Below are 21,541 nucleotides of genomic sequence, written 5' to 3' on the forward strand. Positions count from 1 at the left end.
GGCTTCCCGAGGACACACCGAGTCCACAGCAGGTCTAGACTGTTTTTCTTATTAAAAAAGCAACGTATACTACCATGGAAAACTGAGATAAGGCAAAGAAGGGAAAAAGAGCAGGGAAGTCCTGTGAAAACCACTATAAAAACCTAGTGTGCACCTTTCCAGACCTTCAGAAATATTTTTAAAAATGAGATCATATTGCACATTCTGTTTGTCACTTGACAATATTAACCCACCTCTTTTTATCTCAATCACCATTTTTTGATTCCTGAAAAGTTAACTGTTTACTGTTTTGACATTTAGGATATCTGACCCCTAACCCCTTTCCTGGAGTATAATTTTTAAAAAGCAGCAGTGCTCAGCCTTGTGGATAAATCTTTTTGGGCATCTGCAAGCATTTTCTAGAAGAACTTCCTAGAAGAGGAAGTGTGGGGATCAAAGGTGTGTTTCATGGCCATTTTGATCAGGATAGAAGACGGCAGAGCAAGGAACATAAGCTTCTCAAGATCTCGGCACCAAGGCAGGAGAAGTCCGTCACCCCACCTCGGTGGGCAAGAGAGACTACTGGCTGGATTCCGTAGAAGTGTTTGCACATTTTGGCCAGTGGAATGCCCAGTACCCCAAATGGTTGGATGGATAGGAATGTACAGAAAGACAGAGTCCAGCTGAACAAGAGAAGAGATGGAATGGGCTGGCTGGAGGTGATGGCCCCAGATGCTAGAGGCATTCGAGCAGCAAATCAGGATCACCTGCCTCAGGGGTCACAGAGGTGTTCCTGAGAAAGCAGACACTGAGCTAAATGTCTTCCTTCCTTCCTTCCTTCCTCCATTCCACAGACCCCTCCATGAGCACCTCTGTGTGCTGGGGACAGAGCTATGTACTGTCTGCCCTGGGTTCTCCCGCCACGCTGAGCAGTGTCCCTCCCTTTGCAGGTATGACAGAGATGAGCTGTCTCAGTGGAAGGAACAGGCCAGGGGATCTATTAATCGATACACCTTTGGGGAAATATTTAAAAAAGTAAATATTACTTTAATAACCATACATAAAATTAAATGTGTGCTGCTTTTCAAATTTCTAATTGCATTGTTTGGAACTCCACTTAGGAAGGCCCTGCAAACCAAGGGAGTGGTAATCAAATGTTTTTAGGAATGCAAGGCTTAGCCCCTGAAGTCTGCAGTGAATATGTCAGAGTCGGTTCAGAAGGAGAACAGTTTGAGGATTCATTTTATTACCAGCAGAGCTCCAGCTCTCACGGCATTGGGTACCGGGCAACGGCTAGGGCCTGGGGCACACTTTGCCCTGTTTCTGGAACAAACCACTGAAATCTTAACTTTGCAGTACCAGACTGTGATGTGCCCCTCAGTGCCAAACCCTGCTCATATGGGGCAGGAGGGGAGCTCCCTTCCAGCCAGAAGGGCTTGCAGGCAGGCTGCTGGTGGGTGGGCGGGCAGGCTTCCCAGCTGCACCATGGCTGCCCAGTGCTGAGCTTGCAGGCCTTATGGAGCCAGCTGGTCCTGTGGGATGTGTCTGGCAGCATCACAACAAAGCAGTCCTAGACCCTGGCGGAGCAATTCGGTGCCTGTGCTGCCTGCTGCCATGGGCTGCAGTTTCAACTACCTCCATTTGGAAGATAAAATCCAATTGACTGCCACTTACGTAAATGTAACAGGAAGTTTCTGAATGGCTTCCCCTGTGTTTTGAGGCTGTTACCTCAGTATTGCTAAACTAACAGCTGAAATGAACCCAGACAACACCTCATCAAAGCTGTGGAGTGAGGAAGCAGTGGTCCAGAGGCAGACAGGAGCATTCCTGCCAAGCCAGAGGAGATTTCACTCTGTGGGCCCTTTTCTGCAGAAATGTCAGCAGCTGGGAAAGCCATCAGAGAACCCGGGTAAGGTGGGGAAAGCAAATACCGTGGCTGCAAAGAGACCCACAAGCTGGAGGAAAAAAGTCATCTGCTTTGACTGAGCTTTCCTTATGTGCACTTGGAATGGGGTCACCCTGCTGGTTTCACAGACCTCTTCGGCACCGCTCTGCTGCTAAGCATCTGGGGAAATATTCAGTTTTCCTACAAAATAGGTCATCTTTCCACACTTGTTATGCTCCTTGTCGACTTTGCTGAAATAGCCACAGCACAAAAGAAATTCTCCCTGGAGATGCTTTTCTTAGACAACGTGCTCCCTCTACCCTCTGGGAGCCTGGTGCTTGGAGCAGGGCCAGGGCCAGGACTTTAAGAAATCCCCATTCTTCCCTTTCCCCACCAGCAGTGTCACTCAGAAATGGAACAACTGGCTTTTGCTTATGCTTCCAAACCTATTAGGGAGTGATCATAAAAAGAAAAACTAATCCTGACACGAATTATACCATTGTTCTAGTTCATCTATTTAGTAACCTGAAGCTGCAATTTTTAGAAGAAAGATTACCTTTTAAATAACCGATTCATTATGGTACATGAATGGATGCCATGTTCCTGTGTTCAAAATGTCACTCACCATTAAGGGTGTGCGCTGGTAAGTGGCACGATTTGCCACTTGCCCCTCATATACAAACACCCCTGACTGGAGGCCGAGTACAATCAGAGGTGAGTTTGTGGGCTTCCTTGGCTCTTAGCAAGTCACCTGCACTGCCAGGCACCTAACAAATCTCAGTTCTGTAATAAGGCTTATACACATTCCCCTCCCTGGAGAAGGTGCAAAGGAAACCAGGGCTGACGATGTTCCCGCCGAGGCAGCACCATCAGTTCCAAGGCCGAGTTCAGAAATCACAGACCACACCACGGGCGCTCGGCGGGGAGACCGCCAGTGTGCCTTCTGGCCACAAACCTGACTTTGGGAAATGAGAGGGGAGGACAGACCTGGATACAGGAGGGCCAGCAGCCCGGGGCTCAGCTCTGTGCTGCCCCTGAGTGCCCGTGGGAAACCTGCCCTGGATCTGGCAGGTGAACAGTGCAGTGACTGTTCTCTGGGGACCGACCTTCAAGCTTGTGAAAACCACACACTGTTCTTCATCATTCATTTCAAAACATGCTTAGTCTTTGGCCCTTCTCTAAGTGCTGCGGTGAAACGAAGGGAAGGGAAGGCCTAGTCCCTGCAGAGAACAGGCCCCTTATGGGGAAAACAATAGAAGCAAGAAAGATGCCATTAGAGGCCAGGACAAATGCAGAGGGAGGCGGTGCCTGGACAGAGACACAGTAGCTGACCACCAACTGTGGCCACGTACCTGATATGGCGTACAGATTGGAGTGCTGGTACTCGTAGTCGGCCCGAGTGCTGTTCCGGCCTCGGAAGGTAGCAGGGAGCGTTAGAGAGATGTGCCTGAGAAGGAGAGAGAGCAGAAACTAGAGGTTACAGGGTGCACGGAGCATCCCCCAAGACTCAGCACCTGACACCCACCACGGCCCAGAGCAGAGGGAGTGGGCAGGGCGCCGCCACCAGCTTGAGTCCCCCAAGAATTCAGAAGTTTCCAGCCATCAGCAGCCACCTTCTTCATACCAGCAAAAACATCTGAGATGAAGAAAGGATTTCCCAAGCTTAACAGCAGGCCAAGGATCCATGGAGGCGGGCTATTTAGTCTGTGGAGCCTCTAAATCTGGACTGATTGAGTCCAGATCTCTGCCCACTGGGCAAAATGCACCAATGGGCTGGAATGCTCAGGCTCCGCACAGGAGCCCAGTTCCATTGCCTTGGTTCTGTCATCCATCCAACAGCTTCCACACCCGTCCTGCCTGGCCACCAAGGACGACAGCGCAGGGACCACCGCTCTGGGAAGAGAATGAAGCAGGTATTACTATGTCCGCAGGAGCCCAGGAAACTAATGAGCATTTAGAAGCAGCGGCACCCTCCTCTGGACTGCCAGGCCCGCACAGTCCCCCTCTGGCAGGAGCACACAGTAGGAACTCAGGAAAGCACCTCTGATTGACGCCTTTTATGGCACAGGTGTTGGCCATGAAAACGCACAGCACGAGCACTCAAAGCAAGTAAGCCATCCGGTGTGGTCTTCAGGGGCCTTTAGCCAATGAGGAAAAGATTAAGATAATAAGAAAAATATTTAAAACCCAACAGGTCTGGGGGAAAAAAGAAACAATAAAAAGCCCTCTTACTGGGATGACTGGGGGTTGCTTTGAAGTAGCTCAACTGCCCAAGCTTTGGACATGCTCAGTTGTTGCCAAAAGGATAGAGACCAAGGGAGGGCATATTTGTCACACCAAGGAAGCTTTACGGTTTACATGTTGCCTTTTTCAGACAGCAAATGGATGACTCCTAGAATGACTCCCATGCATACAGACTCCTGGGAGCGAAGGCTCTCTAAGCAAGGTCTGTTCCCCCAAAGCCAGGAGTGAGCCGGCGCTTGAGGACGACATGAGCGCCAACGGCTGTAAGGGCATTTGGTTTTCCTGGCTGCACAGTGAGGGCTGACAGCAAATGCCTGGGCACGCGACCAGCCCTGTGCTGGACCCAGCAGTGGGGCTTCACGGAGCACCAATGGTAGGCCAGGCTGTGGGGGAACCAGTGGACACAAGCACATGAAGATGTGCCCACTGGATGCCCTGACACGCACGTACTGGATCTGCACTGTGCTTGTCACCTCAGGATGGGGAGGTGAGCCACGTGAAAGAGCAACCAGGCTACGAGGGATAAGGGCACAGCAACAGGCCGCCGGCAGCCTGACATGCTCAGAGAGTAAGACCCAGGTGCAGAGTGAGCACACCTCGTTCTGATAAGGGGACGTGGCTTCTAGCGACACCCTCTCAGAGGAGGACACAGGCGTTAAAGGAGTAAAAGGGGCTCCCTGGGTACTCAGGAAGAGCCAACACTGTACCATGGTGTGGGGTTAGTATACACCGGAAACAAAGCAGGAAAGGGCTCAGACTGGTAAGGACGCCAAATAGTCACACCAAGAGGTTTCGGTTCTGTCTCCTGGGATGGAGGGTCCCAGCTCTGCTCTGCCCACCATAGTACAGGTGAAGGCATTAGAGTCACCGGGGGACTTACTAACAATACAGATGCACGGCCCCAACTGGGGGGTGTCTGGTTCAGTAGGCCTGGGGTGCAGCCCGGAAATCTATTTTCAGCAAGCTCCAGCAGTGACTCTGAAGCCTGGCCAGCTCTGGGAGCCCTGAGAGGATGAGGAGCAGCTGCAGGAGGGTTTTAAGCAGTTGATCAATGCCTCTGACCACAGCACTTAGTCAATGAAGCTGAGCAAACAGAAGAATGAATTACTGACTGTGGTTGTGGCTGAGCAGAGCTAGAATGAGGACAGGTGACCCCGCGGAGAGGGCTCGCTGTGTGCCAGGCCCTGGGGTATGCAGATCACGCATTCTCTCAGGGCTCCTCACAGTGTCCCTTCAAGGCAGTACAGGGCCAGCTACACGACGTGCAGGGCCCGATGCAAAATGAAAACGTGGGGACCCGGTTCAAATATTAAGAATTTCCAAGTGGTGACCCCAGAACATAAGTGAAGTGTGGAGCCCTTCTGAGCACAGGGCTCTGTGTGACAGTGCTGGCTGTACATGCGTGAGGCTGGCCCACGGTAGGTGCTGGGATTGCTCCCACTGAGGGGGTTTCTGGGAGCTGGCAGAACTGGGCAGCCACCCCCTATGATTTCTAAGCCTTGAAGGTCCTACAAAGGTGCATCCAATCTAAGGACACTCCTCTGTGCAGTGCCGGGCTGGGGGCATTCAGGGAGCCTCCTGCAGGACGAGGAGTGTGAGAACTCAAGCAGACCAGCAGACCTGCGTGACAGCTACCAGCCTGACTAGGAGCCAGAGGAGAAAGCACGGCCAGCCCAGCCATTCAGTGGTCAAAGGTCAGCCAAGTGAGTGCTGGCACATGTCAACACAGACCTGGGGGGCACTCGGGCGGTAGGCCTGGCAGGACCCCAGACTTTGCAGAGCAGCAGGGGGACATGAAGTCACAGTACACTTGCTTACATGGAAAGCGGGAGCACTGTACGGGCCTCTCCAGAGGGCTTCCCTGAGCAGGCGACCTCTGGGTGGAGAAGTGGGGGTGGCAGGTTGGAGGGCGCAGCGGGGGGAGGAGGAGTCCCGAGGGTCGTCTCCTAAGCAGCAGGGAGGCTGGCTGAGGGGAGACCTGGAAGGAGGCCCGGGTGACTAGAGCTGGGAGGCCAGAGAGAGTGGGACAGGGCTGACGAGCGGCCACGGCATGCAGGGCCCCCCGAGTCCCAACTATCCTGAAGGATTTTTAGGCAGAGATGTGACAAGATCCGATTTGCAATTTTAAAAGCTTGTCTACCTGAGGAAAGTGAGGATGTAAAACTGAGAAGCCATGGTAGGCGGAAATGGAGCAGGAAATTACAATGGACGCACTGTGAGGCTGCGAACGATCATTCAGCACCTACTGGGGGAGGACCCTCACCAGTTCCTCTCAAAATGATCTGCTGCAACCCCCTAAATGAACAGTTTTGGGGAAATTCTCTGGCACACGGGACTTAAAGAGAAGTATATACACAAGGGAAATCCAGATGCCTGGCTCCTTGGCTGCCCTGCCCACCGCGGACTTCCTGGTCTGAGCTTCCTGTCTCTCCAGGGCATGAGGGCCTGCCCAGCTGACCACACCCGCAGGCCCCCCTCCCCTGGCCTGCTCCTCCTTCCTCCTGGCAGACGGTGCTTCCCGGCTCCTCCTCTAACCTTGTAAAGCCGCTGTTTGCCAGGGTTCAGGTTTGGTTCTCTTCTCACTCCACATACTTCCCTGGACAACCTGCGGCGCATCCATACACTGGTTTTAGCCATCCACACACCAGCTCACTTCTCCGGACTGTCTCTTGTCACTGCTGACTGCTCTCTCTACTAGGAAAAGGGAAAGTCTTGTACGCCTCTGAAGCCTCCATGCTTTTTCGTGCCTCAGCCCGATTCTTTGCCCATGCTGCTCTGCCTCTTACCAGAATCTTCATTGCTTCCTTAGCTACTCTCCGAACTCCTAGTCACCCTTTAAGACCCCGCCTAAGCATTCCCTCCTTGGCAGGGCCTTCCCTGGGCTGTGTCAGGCTGGGCTGGCTACATGTATGTCCTCTTTCACTCCACTTATCCCGATTTACATTAATCACTTGAGACAAGCTTGTCTCCCTAACATGACTGTGATCTCAGGAGCAAGGCCAAATCTCACCAGTCTTGCACACCGTTTTCAGGACAATTTCTGCCCTACAGCAGACAAGTACCAAACACTGGTGGATCAAATCAAGTGTTGAAGCTACTCCATTAAGTCTCTAAGTATTTTTTATGGACATAAACCACTTTTGCCTCCGTTATTTCATTCCTGCATGTGTGTGTTTGCCCGACTAGACTCAGGGGGTCTCTGTATATATCATGCATTCCACTCCCCTGCTGGGTTGGAGAATAGGTCTGATGTAAGAAGCGAGAAGGAATTTACAAGGGGGAAGAAAAAGTAAAAGTTTCTGACCTTATATAATAGACAATGTGAGGCTGATACAGTAAATGTCTTATTCAAAGAGAAGTCCAGTCACAGGCCTGACTGTATGCTGCACAGAGTAATTGCTCAGTGGGAATCTACTGGATCGAAATGATCTTATCAAAGAGTCCAGCCACAGTGGCTGATGAAGGAGCGGGTATGGGGCAGGGTTCAGAAGGCAGAGCATGGGGAGGGCCCCGGCCAGGGAGAGCCTGAGAGAGGAGAGCTCTGCCTGCTGCAAGTAGCAGCTTCTGCATTTTACTTCTGCGGTTTCTGGACAGAGGGAGGAGGGAACATGGGGACAGGAGGATGAAAAGGCACGCCAGGGCCTCCCTTAATGAGAATGGACAGCCTGGGCCGAGGGACAGACGACCTGTGGCTAAAGCGGAAGAGTCACCTGCCGCGGGAGAAGTGGCCCAAGGGCGCCGCAGCGTCCGCTGAGCCTGCACGTGACAGGCGGACTGCGTCTCAGTGAAATGAGACCTAGTTCCCGCCCACCTGGTGGGGACCCACCTTCCAGGCGCCGGGAGAGGTTCCTTCAGGTACATCGCCTTGCCTGATCCTCTCAGCGGCCTTTTTAGATAGGAATACATTTCATTCCACAGAACGCGAAAGAAACCGAGGTGTTCAGAGAGACAGCGGAGACAAAGGTCCACCCCCAGGTCCTCGGAGGCCGCGGTCGCCATCTGAAAGCCACCCCTGCCCTGTCAGCTCGACTCTCAGGGACGCAGGGCGGGATTCCTCGGCCAGGAGCGCAGGGGCCATCCGGACACTGTTCTGAAACGGATGATAGTGGGGACTCAACAAGCCTGCCAATGACTAGCTTGGTGACCCTGATATGTGACAGTCCCTCTATCATGTTTTTAAGGGAAAAGCAACACACGAGTTGGACAACCGATGGCCTAGCCATGCACCCAGGGAGGCAGAGCAACGGTGGCGGTTAAGAGCACAGACGCTACAGGCTGCCTGACATCAGCTCAGATCCCAGCACCTCCGCCAGGAGCTGGAGGCCCCTCAGTGAGGGTGTGATGCCTCCAGGGCACACCTCGCCGGGATGCAGGCAGAGCAGAGAGCACAGAACCAGGTGTGTGGGGAGCACACACAGAATAGTTCCTGATATAGTTCCACAAGCACTCCTTTTCTGATTCTTCCCCTTCCTGCCATTATTTTAGAGCCCTGCTCAGGGCAGCCTCAGTACAGGGTCATTACAAAACCCACCGGGCGCCTTCCCTCCGCATTAGAATGGTATCCACCTGCCCACTGGTTGCGAGCTAGGCCAGTTCCGGCCGCCCCCTCTCTGGCCTCCTCCTGTTCGTGGTCCCTGCACTCACACCCGCCAACCGCACCGGCTCCACTCACTCTCAGCGCTGCCTCAGAGCCTTTGCACTTGTTCCCTCTGCCTGAAACACTCTTCCCCCAGCATATGGGGGAATCCGGCTCCTCGATCAGGCCACCCCCCGCCATGCCCGCCCTGACAGCCCACCTCCAGTTGCTCACTCTCATGACCTCCCACATTCCTGTCTGCAGACTCCCACTCTTCTGGGCTTTCTGATTCCTTCACATGTCACCAGAACATCATGTCCACTACACTCTTCCCAACGTATCTCCAGTGCCTAACACACAGAGGGCACTTAAAAAAATATTAGGGAGAACCCCACAAGATTACCTGAAGTTTGAATGAATGACGTGTAAGTAGAGATAATTTCGGGAAACTTACAGAAGACTTCGCATTTGCCTGTTTCTCATCCCCAGGAATGGGTTGGTTATCAGTTTAGAAAATGCAACTATTTCTGATTCATGGGCATTTTTACACAAATAGTAAATACATTCATCATGGCACTGCTTATAAGGCCAAAAACTGGAATCAAATTAATTATCAGATAATAGGGGCCTGGTTAGAAAATTATGACACAAACATCTCATAAAATGTTTTATAATCATTTACAGTATTTTAGAATGGCCAGACCCCATGCCTATTATCATACCATCTAGCAACAGAAGATATAAAAGCCTTATTTTCACACTTGGAATTATGATTGGCCAATGCAACACTCTTGAGTCTCTCTGCCCTCAGCTGATCATCTAATGAGATGAGAGGAATGCCCTGCTCAGAACACTGGGTGCTACTGGAGGAGGAAAGAAGGCAGCAGCCAGGTGCTTCAGGAGACCGTGGGCACGAGATGCTCACCTCTTCTCAAGGACCCAGCCAGGGGAGTTGTGAGAATAAGTAGGCACTCGATGGCATCAAACAAAACTGCTGATGCTGGTCATGGGTGCCCCTACAGACAGCAATTTCAGTGGTGCCATTTTGGGGGGCCCCAAAGTTGTTGATCGCTCCATAAGCAGAGCAGCATGTTTTAGATTTAAAGAAAGTTCATAAATATCACCAGCAGGCCAAGGAGAAGTGGGCCTGAAGACTCAGAAAACCGTTTCTCCCTAGGGTGGCACCTAGATATGAAGGCCTTCTGGTTCCATTCCCAAAAGTCCTGGACCACTGGACAAAGGGACTGGTCATCTGAGGTCAACAATTACTGCCATTTGACTCAAATGATGGATTATTATTCCAAGATATGTTTGGTAACCAGAGAATTCCAAGTAGGACAGTCCCTAAGTCCTAGGGGCGCTTTAACAAACGTTCCTCTGTCACCCTCCCATGGAACTGCCCAGAGGAGACGGAGTACCACTGCTGAGCAACCACATCTCTCTGCAGGAGGTACTGGCTGCTCGGTAACGAACGGTCAGCACCGCACACGCTGCCAATGACGGCTAGGGCTAAACAGATGCTGAGGGAAAACTCATTTTTCCCCCCAAGTCAATCTTAGGCACCTTATTCAATTAACATGGCCGCTAAGCTGCAGACAGCTCCATATAAAAGCCCTTCGGTTATAGAATACACTTTATTATGTGACAATAGTTGCCAGCACGATTTATTTCCTTTGATGGGATTCTGCTTTTTCCTTGTTAATTTAAATCTGTATTTTCTAGTGCTGATTCCAGGTCTGTGTGAATTTTTAAAATGTTACCATTAATCTTCTGGACGCAGTGGCCGCATATAAAGATGACAGCTCTGGCCTGCTGTCCTCTCTGTCAGGGGGCAGCAGCGAGGATATGGTGGTGGCGAGGCACCGGCAGGCCTGTGGTTAGAGACCGTCATCACTTTTATCTCCCACCCCTACACACCTGCTCACGCACACAGATGCTGGCAAAACCAACTCTATGATGTGGAGTTCAACTCCCCTTCTGTTCTTTGTGGCTGATGATTGTATTACAAGTACCTTCTGGGGCAGCAGTTTTCAGCGTGCACTCTGGGGACCTCTGGAGGTCCCAGGATTCTTTCAGGGAGTCCGTAAGGTCACAATGACTTTCATACTAGTACTAAGATATCACTTGCCTTTTTCACTCTCATTCTCTCAAACGCAGAACTTTCCAGAAGCTACATGACTTACGGTGATGTCACTGTTCTGATGTCTCCTTGTGAGTTCTCATGTTTTAACATTATTGTTTTAATTTCTAATAAGGTAAATATAGATAAGCATGACCCACACAAACAAAAGCTCTTTGGAATCCTCAATTTTAAAGAACATAAAAGTCCTAGGCCAAAAAGTTTGAAAACCACTGTCACAGGACAATGTGTTAAACCTACTCTGTGAAAAAGTGAGCTGGAGGTTCATGGAATTGGAATAGGAGTAAGAGAACAAAGGGTTGGTCTCAACTGTGTTCTTCAGTAAAGAAAGGTGCCTGTGGAAAAAAAGCTAATAAACTTTCACAAGTGGAAAAAGATAGTTACTTGTTAAGGCCAGGCAAGTAACTATTTTACTCAGTTCCAGAATAAATTGATCTAAGACATTTGAAGGCTTTGCTTTCACTCATAATCATTTGCCTGAATCCATGCAAGGGCGAACGGCACAGTTATAAAATGTGTGTCAATATGTAGAAAGGGAAAAGACCACAGCTGGAATAAAAATATAAAATGACCCAAGAGGTTCACAGGACTACTCTAGAGAAGAGGAAAGGAAAGAGACAAACTTGTTAGGTCCAGAAGACTCAGGGTTTAATAATTTTTCTTTAAATGAATCGTGACTTAACAGGCACTGTGTGGAGAGAAAGGGTCCACCGCCCAAACAGCCAGCAGTGAAGTGGAGGCAGATGTCTGGCTCCTGACTCTGGATCCTGATGCTCCGCACACGTCGGCCACCTCAAAGTTCCCCGGTGAGGCTGTGGGTCCCTTTTCTTAGTTGAAACCCTTACAGAATAGAAACTTGTGCTTGTGAGATTCTTGAGAGGCCAGAACGGCAGAATACCCCCTAATAATGAGAAGTATCATTTGTTTACTCACTCTTTCACTGGTATGAAGAATCAATAACTGAAAATATTTAAAGACTGAAAAATTCAAACCAGGACGATGAAGTGATATATGCCCTAAAAAGACACCAGGCCTGTATGATCTGAAGGGCTGGTGACGGCTCTAGCCAGCCCCCTGCCAGCAAGGTTCCACAAACACTGAAGGGAACAGACAACAGGAAGGAAGATTTAGAAGATCGTCTACCAAATAATGAGCACCCAAGCGAAATCGGGGGAAGGGAAGGGGCACTCACACACCCTGCCTTTTGCCAACGTCCAGTCTAGATGTACATATCCTCATGAGAGCCTATACAAAATGTCACATAACAAGATAAAGAGGACATTGCCTCTGAAAAAAAAATTTACTGTAGGATGTAGAAAAAGTTATCTGTGTTAGAAATAATGCAGAAATAAGATTCCAAAACACTGAATCAGTAATATTGTGGATAAGGCCTCCAAAATTTTCCAGAATGCGGAGAAAGAACAGGGATGGCGAGGATGAGGAAAATTATGACACATATGGAGAACAAATACCAGCCTAAATACCAAAATATTCTAGGTGTTAGGAAGAAATCAACTAAGAGAGAAATAACAGCAACAACAACAAAAGAAAACATAAAACTCACCTGATCAAAAAATGATTAAATACAGGAGCCAACAGGGGTTCCAGCATTTAAGCAAGATCAGAAAAGAGACTCACAGCTAAATAATTCCAAGACTACCTAATTTTAAGACTTAGTGTAAAGCTACCGTGATCAAGAGAGTGTGGCATTGGTACGGACACACAGACCAATGGAATAGATGGGAGAGTCCAGAAACTAACCCACATATGTGATCAAATGATTTTCTACAAAGGTGCCAAGACAATTCAGTGGAGAAAGGACAATCTTTTCAACAAACAGTGCCACATGCAAGAAAAAAAAATGAACCGGGATGCCTACGTCTTACCGTGCGTGCACATAAACGTGCATATGTAAAATGACTCGAGGGAGTCGTTGAACTCTCCTAAAAATGAGGAATGGAAGGGGTAAGTTATTACTGCCAGAAGGCCTAGGGTTTGATACTTTTTATTTAAATGCATTGTGACTTAATGGGCATAGCATGCCCTCTTTAGAAGAAAACACAGGAGAAAATCTTTGTGACTTTAGGTTTGACAAAGATTTCTTAAGACACAAAACAGTATAAACTCTATAAAAGAGAATAAAAAAACAAAAATGAACTGGATTTCACCAGCATTTAAAGCTCTTGTTCTTCAAAAGATGCTTTTATAATAGTGAAAAGACAAGCCATGGGTCTGAAGAAAATATTTGTAAAACACATATCCAACTCAGAGCTGGGATATATACAGACCTCTGACAACTTGACAGAAGACAAATATCCCAAATAAAAAACAGCCCAAAGATCTGAACAGCCACTTCAGTAAATATGCAAACAAATCAGCACATGGAAAGATCTTCAACATCGTCAGGGAGATGCAGATTAAAACCACAGGGAGATACCACCACACACCTTCTGGAACGGCAAAAAATAGACCAACACCACCAATTGTTGGCAGGGATGAGGAACGACGGACTCTTACGTATTGCTGGTAAGAATGTAAGAAGGTACAACCACCTGAGAAAACAGCCTGCAGTTTCTTAAAAAGTTAAACATACCCTATCACACAAAGACCAGCCATTACACTGCTAGATTTTTACCCAAGATACATGAAAGCATATGTCTGTATGAAGATTTGTACACAAACACACTGAGCTGCTGCTTTATCTGTAACAGTGAAAAACTATAAACAAGCCAAATGCCCAATAATCAATGATTGGATAAATGTACTGAGGTACATTTACATAAGGAATATTACTCAGAAATAAAAAACAAATTACTGATACATGCAAGATGGAGAAATCTGAAGGCAATTTTGCTGAGTAAAACAAGCAAGATAAAAAAAGAGTACACATATGGTATGATTCTATTTACGTAAAATTCTAGAAAATGCAAACTAATGTACAGGAATGGAAAGCACATCAGTGGGGCCTGACGAGGGAGGATGTATTACAAAAGAGCACAAGAAACGTTTTGGGGGGGGGGGTGTACTCGTGATCTCGATGTTGGTGATGGTGTCACGGGTGTACACATATGTCAAAGATCATCAAATTATATTTCAAATAGGTGCAGTTTACCATATATTGAATATACTTTAGTAAAGCTGAAAATACTTTCCTGACCTAAATAAAGAAGCTAACAGGATCCACAGGATTCTAGAAAAGACCAGATGAATCCTGTGGTGACTTCAGACTTTTCCTGTTATATCCTAAATGCCTGAAAACAACGGATCCACCGAATTTTCTAAAAGAAAGCTGTGACTCAGAAATTTTTCACTCCTTCGAGTTGTCTTTTACATACAAAAACGCTAACAACAAAAAAAGATGACTCATGTTCCTTTCTCTGAAAGAAATATATTAAAAACATACTCCAGATGATTCAGAATTAAGACCTGAGAACGGGGAAGTAAAAGGACAAAAGGACCAGCATTTATTCTTTCCCTCTGGAAATACAGCCTAAGGAAATAATCTGAAATGTGGGAAATGACTTATTGAAGATAAAAACAGTGAAACAGTAGCTGACACTCACAGGGCTTGCCCTTCGCATGTATCATGTTATCCTCACTCAGACCTACACCGAGGCCCGAGAGCATCTCTGCCTGACAGATGGTCTCAGGAAGGTTCAGCAGCCTGCCTGAGGGGGCACAGCTTGGATTTGAACCCTGGTGGGTAAAGTTATAAAATTCAGCTCTGAATCATGATGCTCGACTCAAAAACTGGAAATAACATAAACTGTCTGATTCTGAGTATTCTGCAGACATGAAGGGATGTTCACAGGTGTTCTGGGTGGAACTGGGGAGGGTGCTGCTGACGTGCAGTGAGGAACTCAGCCCAGGGCGCACAGGGAGAGCAGGCCTCACTGTGTGAGAGGCTCGGACGGGGTCCCCCAGGCAGGGTTGGCGAGAGCAAGGCACTGGGAAAATGCCCACTTAATCCAAACTAGGACAGAACAAGGAGAAGGAATGAGCCAGACGTTTTTATATCAATGAGGCCAAATCTCAATGACACAGCTGTTAGGTCAAAACAAAATGACACAAAACAAGAACCAAGTTGCAGAGTGACACATACTTAACCGACCACATAAACGCTAGTTTCGTGGTTCACATCCACACCCAGGCCACGGTACAAAAAGGACCAGGAAGGAAATGCCAACTCATTTCAGTGACAGCCCTGTCCTGATGGCAAGACAGGGCTTAGGAATGGTGCTCACGGTGCGGACAACAGAGTCTCTGAGGTCGGAGGGTGGATCCCCCTCCCTGCCACTCCCATTCCTTTGCATATATTTTCATGTTAATTTTTTTTTCAATGAGAAGTTATTTTTCTTTTTATCAGTAAAGAGAAGATGGCAAAATTGAGAAGTTGTTAAGAATGCTAGAAGAGCAGGCAGATATGAAAGCACCCAGCCCAGCACTTGGTGCTAAGGGAATGTCTTGTTTTCTAGATAACGTGTCTGCTTGCTGGACCAGGACCAGAGGCAACATGCAAAGGAAAGTAACAGAATTGGGAGGGGAGGGGGGGAAATACGCGAAAGTCACAGGAATTGAGTTAAGGTGGTCAGGGGGAGAAGGAACGCAGCGAATGGCTAAATGAAATTCCACCTTATCCCTGCAAAACACCACCAGGAAGAAGTCATCTGTGACAACACAGCTTTTGTGCCAGGTGTAAGGACGTGCTTAATGAATGCCATTTAATGAAGAAAAAGGCTCTTATAAAACACCTGGTACAGGCAGGGTAAGGAAGTCACAGCAAACAGGACCTTTGCCACACCTGCTGGCATTTTAATAAGCACCTTCTAGAGCTCAGCTCTCCAAGGCTGGTCAACGGTGTCAGGAGGAGGTCCCTGACCATTGCCCGCACTTGCTGATGGTTTGGGCAAGCTCATTGCTTAAGGACCATATGCTCAGGTACTGGATTGCCCTGGAAGGTAATTAAAATGAATCATTTTCAGCTGGAAGGGCCTGACCAGCACTAGCATCCTCCTCAAAGACTTCACAGCCGGGATTCCTGCTCCGGGTCCCCTGTGCTTCCAAACTGACATTCTGAGTTACTATTCAAGTCTGTGAAGACCCAGAGATATGAGATAAAGTTGCAATTTTTTTCTTATAATGTGGTTGTACTAAAACAGAAAGTAAGTTATTTTAATGACTCTGGGCCCTAAAATTTGGTTACTTTTTTTCTTTTCTCATTGATTTTAGAAACAACCTCAGGAAAAAAAAATCACCATGTACAAAGTTTACTACCATTTTCTCATGGTCTCATGAGACATTTTTGTTTTCTCTTGTTATTGATGCCAGCAAAGTCAAGTGAAGTTTTATAAAACCTGAAACAGATCTATTTCCTCTACAATGATATCACTCATAAAATGTTTATGCCCAGACCTGAAACCTAATTCCAAATATACCCAAAGAATTGATGCCATCCAAGGGGAGACAGACCGTGGTATCAACAGGCACCCAACTACTATGATCAGTATGTTGCAACTGACTCTTCCAGTTTTTAATCGAGCTCCTCATATACATATGTACATGCCAAGCTGTGTTTGCACAAGATAGTGTTAAGAAAACCAAATGATAAACATATATTACTAAGTGAAAGAGGCCAGTCCGAAAGGGCTACATATTGTATGATTCCAATTCTATGATGTTCTTGAAAAGGCAAAACTATGGAGAGAGTAAAAAGATCAGAGGTCGCCAAAGCAGGAGGGGGGAGAGACGCATAAGCAGAGCACAGGGCATTTTGAGAGGAGTGAAAATACTCCGTACGATTTTACAAGAATGGCCGTGTGTCAGTACACATTTACCCAAATCCCCACAATGCACACCACCAGCAGTGAACCCTCAGGTGAACTATGGGCCCTGGGTGATGACAACGTGTCACTGTAGTTTCATCCTTGGTTTAAAAAAAAAGTGCCACACCGCTGAGTGATGCTGAAAATAGGGAGGCGATGCATGTGTGGGGTACAGGGAAGAGCAGGCTCTCTACCTTCCTCTCAATTTTACAGAAAACCTAGGACGGCTCTACAAGAATAGTTTTCTTAAAATTTGAAAAAACAAAATACAAGCCAAATGAAACTCACATTTTCCCTTTTAGGAATTGATCTACAAATAAATTTAAACACATATAAATTCCCTCTAGCAAGTAAAAACCTCTAAATATCATGAGATATGCAAACAAAAGACCCTAAGGCTACATGCTTCAACTTTAAAACAATGGCATAAAACAAAAGAAAACAGCAAACATCTGTTGAGCACCTACCGAGCGTGCCAGGCCCCGCACCAAACCCTGGGAAGGGTCTGGGAGCTGTGGTCCCACCTGCCAAGAGGAAAGAATGGGGTGGGGGAGGAAAGGCTGCAGCGATGGAACGGTAATTCCAGAGAGTCAAGACAACCACCTTAACGACACCACAAAGAAAGTAACATGTGGGCAACAGAGGCTTCTGGAGTCAGAGAAGAGGGAGGTCATTTCCGACTCAGAGGGTCGGAAATGGCTTTCTGGAGGCAGGGGGTGGGATGGGGGGCAGGGAAGCACTTTGTTCCTGAAGTGATCTATGACGGTTACCACCTACTGGGCACGTGCACAATTCTTCATGCTTCACACTCATCTCTTCCAGTGAGGGAAGTATTCACACTCATCTTTCCCAGCAAGGTTCAGAGAGGTTAAGGAACTTGCCCAAGAAACTGGCTGAGCTAAGATTTTACGCTTTTTAAAAGTTTACACTTTTCCCACTAGGCTGTGTTGTTTTACCAAGATGGTGCAAAGCACCAAGTCTAAATGCAGACTTGTGCATTTTCCACTCAAGCAACCCATTTGCCATCAACATAACTTCAACCTACCAACCTGACTATATAATGAGTTTTCCTCATGGGCAGCACAGACATACAATGCCCCCGTCACGCCCCAAATCACCCTGCATAGGACAAGGAAGAAAAGCTGCACTGGAAGACCAAGGAAATCACAATTCCAAACTCCCCAAGTTCCTAAATGCATAGCTTTAAAGTGTGTGCAGCTCGACAGCATATGGCAAATCAATTACTGGTTTAAATCTTAAAACAAAAACATGGCAAGTGTGGTGCAAAAATAATCAAGAACAACGGTTGGGTTTAGATTACAGTGGGCCACTAGAGTTTTGAATACAATTAATCATCATTCCAGGCAATGGGAAGCCATATTGACACTTATTCCTAATTTGAATATTTAATTAGGGTGAAGTTCTTCATCAAATTATCGCAGAACTGGGAGAAAGCCTGGAAGACTTATACAATCACTACCTTAACCCCTTACCAGCTGCTCACCTGTGAGCACAACAGTTGCTGTCCCAGCTCTGCAGGGGATGCCTACGCCCACAGTCCGGTTCTGGGGATCGAAGCTACAGCTGAGGCGGGAAGGAGCCGAACGGTGGCAACAGAACCGTCTAAGGGGACGACCAGCTGGTGCTCAGATTGAATTCTGAAATGAACCTGGACAAAGAGAGCCACACACACACAAGCACCTACTGTGTGCCCGGTGTGGCACTTGCACATGTTCTCCCACTTAATTCCCACAATAGCCCTGCAAAGAAGGCATCCCTAGCCCCATTTTACAGAAAAGGAAACTGAGGCTCAGAAGAGTGGTATAACTCATTTAAAGTACCACTGCTTAGGAATAGGGTAGAGGCCAACCTACTCATTTCACACACACACAGAAACACACACACACACACACACACCCTGTACTCACCAAAAATAATGACAAAGAAAACACTTAAAGGTCATAAAAAATGTATTCAGAGCTGTACTGTTGTATTCTGGATATTCTGTACCATGCAAATAAACAGGGGTGGGAGGGGTGCCAGCAAACCAGGCGTCCTCAACCAGCATTCTAAATGTTAACTCTTAGATGCAAAATGTATCAGAGAGCTCCTGAAACTGGGGGATCACAGTGATGCTGTGGACAGCTGCACAGGAGAATAGGTGAGTTGAGGGCAGCAAAGCTCAGGGAAATGGCCTTGGCTGCCCAGACCCTGAACAGGGGCACCTCAGAGTGGGCACTGCAGAGTACTACTGGTGTCCAAGGGCAGTGGCGGAGGGGCAGGGGGGAGTCAGTAACAGACAGGAAAATGTGCATTTGGTTTTCTTGTTTCAAAATAGCACTGGCTCGACAATAGCACTGATAAACTGCCCATCAATTTAGACAAGAGATAATATCTCCTTAAACTACTCTTTTTCACTGTACGAAAAGACTTTTGACATTTCACAGGTGCCATGTAATTCTGCAGGACCAAAAATACCCAATTTTCCCATGCACTCTCCCCCACGGTCCCCAGGACAGGACTGGAGGTTGACTTTACTGCATGCAGCCATGGCATGACTAGAGATCTTTCTGCTTGGCCCTATGAACATGCTGAGAATGAGGGGCATCCTGATAGCAGCAGATCAGCAATTTCCTCCTAAAAGCTTGCAATGGGCTCAATTACCCTCTTGTGGAAATTGGCAAACTCCATTTGCAATGGCCGCTTTTTGCAGGAAACGGATTGCGGGACGGGAGGAAAGCGTCCCCCCACGCAGTGACGGCGCGGCCTTCTCTGGCAGCACCCCTGCCCGCCCCACCCGGGGGCCCGCGGCACACCCAGAAGCCGTCAGCCCTGCTCCGAGCTTGCTCATGGCGGGAGCAAATGGCGTCGGGAACTTTCAAACTTTCCTTTGTATATTACATTAATCCATATAAGAAAATCTCTTTTAATGAGGAGTGATGTAGTTACAAACTCTCCAGAGCCATAATTAGAGCAAACTAATTGAAGTTGTGTTTTGACACACTTTCCAAATTCACGGGTGCCGGATGACATATTCACAACACTGCTGCCGCACAACCATGGCGACGGCAAAATCATTAGGCTAATAACACTTATTTGCATTCTTATCATGCCGGCAGCTCTCCCTTAAATACTGTTTCTACTATTGCTCCTTTACTGTAAGTTTCCACCAAAAGATATTAACAGTAATTATTACCACCTTGTTGGAATTTTAATGTTAAAGAACAACAATGTGCATTAACATGCACTGAATGCCCATTCCTTTTCTTAAGCACTATGGGAAGGCTTGGGGGTTCTTCCCTGGTCCCCACCCCACAGCCCGAGGGTGACAGGCACCACTTCGGCTTCACTTAGGAGGATGGCTCAGAGCCCGCAGCCAGTGAACTGTTCTGCTTCAAGGGTTTGAGGAGAAAAATCTTTTTTTTCTAAGAAGTACACTAAAATGAAATAGTTAAGGAGAAATTTTTTCCAAGCAGTTAAAAAAACAGTCAACAATTTACAACACGGTCTCTGGTAATAATCCTAATGAATTCCAGGAGGACGTGCTTTAACCACTCTGCCACCTCCCTACCGGTGATTAAAGACAGACTTGGAATAACCAGAACAGGAGAAAGGCCGGCTGGGGGGGGCCGGCCCCTACCTGTCAAAGCAGAGGCCCTGTTTGCCACCAACAAGCCCAGTTTTTTGGATGCTTAACTCAGTCACACGCACACACACAGGAAGACTCGACAGTCTAAATAATGGTTATTAATGACTCCCTCTTCTAAAGTGACAAATTACTTCTGAAATTTAGAATCGAAGAAGTATTAAGAGTGAATAGAACATGACAGGAAATGCCGGCTAGCAGGGTGCGGCGGCGAGGAGGGCGAGGGCCCTCCCCTCCGGGCGGTCAGCGGCTCTGTGAGGGTAGTGGCGGCAGCCCTCCCTCTGCCAGGTGTGTCCCAGCACCTCGTGCTGGTGACCAAGGGTCGTAAGGACGCTGCTGGTCTCACCTTATGGCGGAGAGCGCGATGCTGGGTGTCTTGCAGTGGCCTGACTCAGCCCAGCCTCTCCCCACATGTGAGGCGTCGAGTCACTCCCAAGGGCACACTGGCAACTCGGGGTCAGCCTAGGCACCCGCTCACATCCGGGGCCTCTATAAATACCTTGGGATCAAGAAAAACTACCACCATGTCATTTGCCATTCATAATCCATGAGGAAATGAGGGCGAAGGACAGCACCGTCTTAACTGAAAATGCAAGCTGGCGTTGCATTTATTCAAATATGCATTTTAGGATGGATGTCTACCCTCAACGTGGGAAGATTTAATCGAGTGAAGAAAATGCTTCCTTAGAAAAATGCCGAAGACCACACTCATTTAAATCTGAGGACTTTTCAGCTTCTTGAGTTACCATTCTTGGACCAATCTGCTATTTTTCAAGTCACTGATTACTTAAGAACAGAAAAAAAGCTGGGGGGTGGGGTGGGGGTGGGGGCACTACCTTTCATAGCTGCAGCAACACTCCAAATCATGGTATTTATTCACTGCATTTAAGTTTTATTACACATGAACTCTGCAATGCTAAAACGCCTCCCTCCCATATAAAAGAAATGAAGAAAAAAGCCAAGTCTGGGACCAAGGGCTCCGCACTTCCATTCCAGATGATCTAGTCTGATCTTATAAACTGAAATATTTAAAGAGTCTCTAAACCTCACTGACCCTACTTTTAAAAACAAGGAACATATGGGCGCTGCTAGCTTTTCATCTTTGTCCAGCCTACTAAAATATCTGCTTTTCCAAAGTTCAAGAGCAGGGAGGCTGCCAAACTCGGATTCATAAAAGGCTACTTGCATTAGCGTGCGGGGCAGGCAACGGACAGCCTGGGCTGGAAACAAGAAGCCCTAACAAAGAACC

At 47.7% G+C, this 21,541-nt stretch overlaps 1 protein-coding gene across 7 annotated transcripts in view; it reads right to left on the minus strand.

Moving 5' to 3' along the window:
- MVB12B (multivesicular body subunit 12B) overlaps nucleotides 1-21,541 on the minus strand; it is a 179,032-nt gene that overhangs the window by 73,707 nt on the left and 83,784 nt on the right. For all 7 annotated transcript variants that reach the window (XM_073224464.1, XM_037008152.2, XM_017658810.3 and 4 more), the window contains one exon: nucleotides 3,217-3,311. In XM_073224464.1, coding sequence (XP_073080565.1) covers nucleotides 3,217-3,311 — 95 coding nt within the window. Of the gene's footprint in view, nucleotides 1-3,216; nucleotides 3,312-21,541 lie in introns of those variants that run through there.

Source organism: Manis javanica, chromosome 2, assembly GCF_040802235.1.
Source record: "Manis javanica isolate MJ-LG chromosome 2, MJ_LKY, whole genome shotgun sequence".
Taxonomy (NCBI): Eukaryota; Metazoa; Chordata; class Mammalia; order Pholidota; family Manidae; genus Manis; species Manis javanica.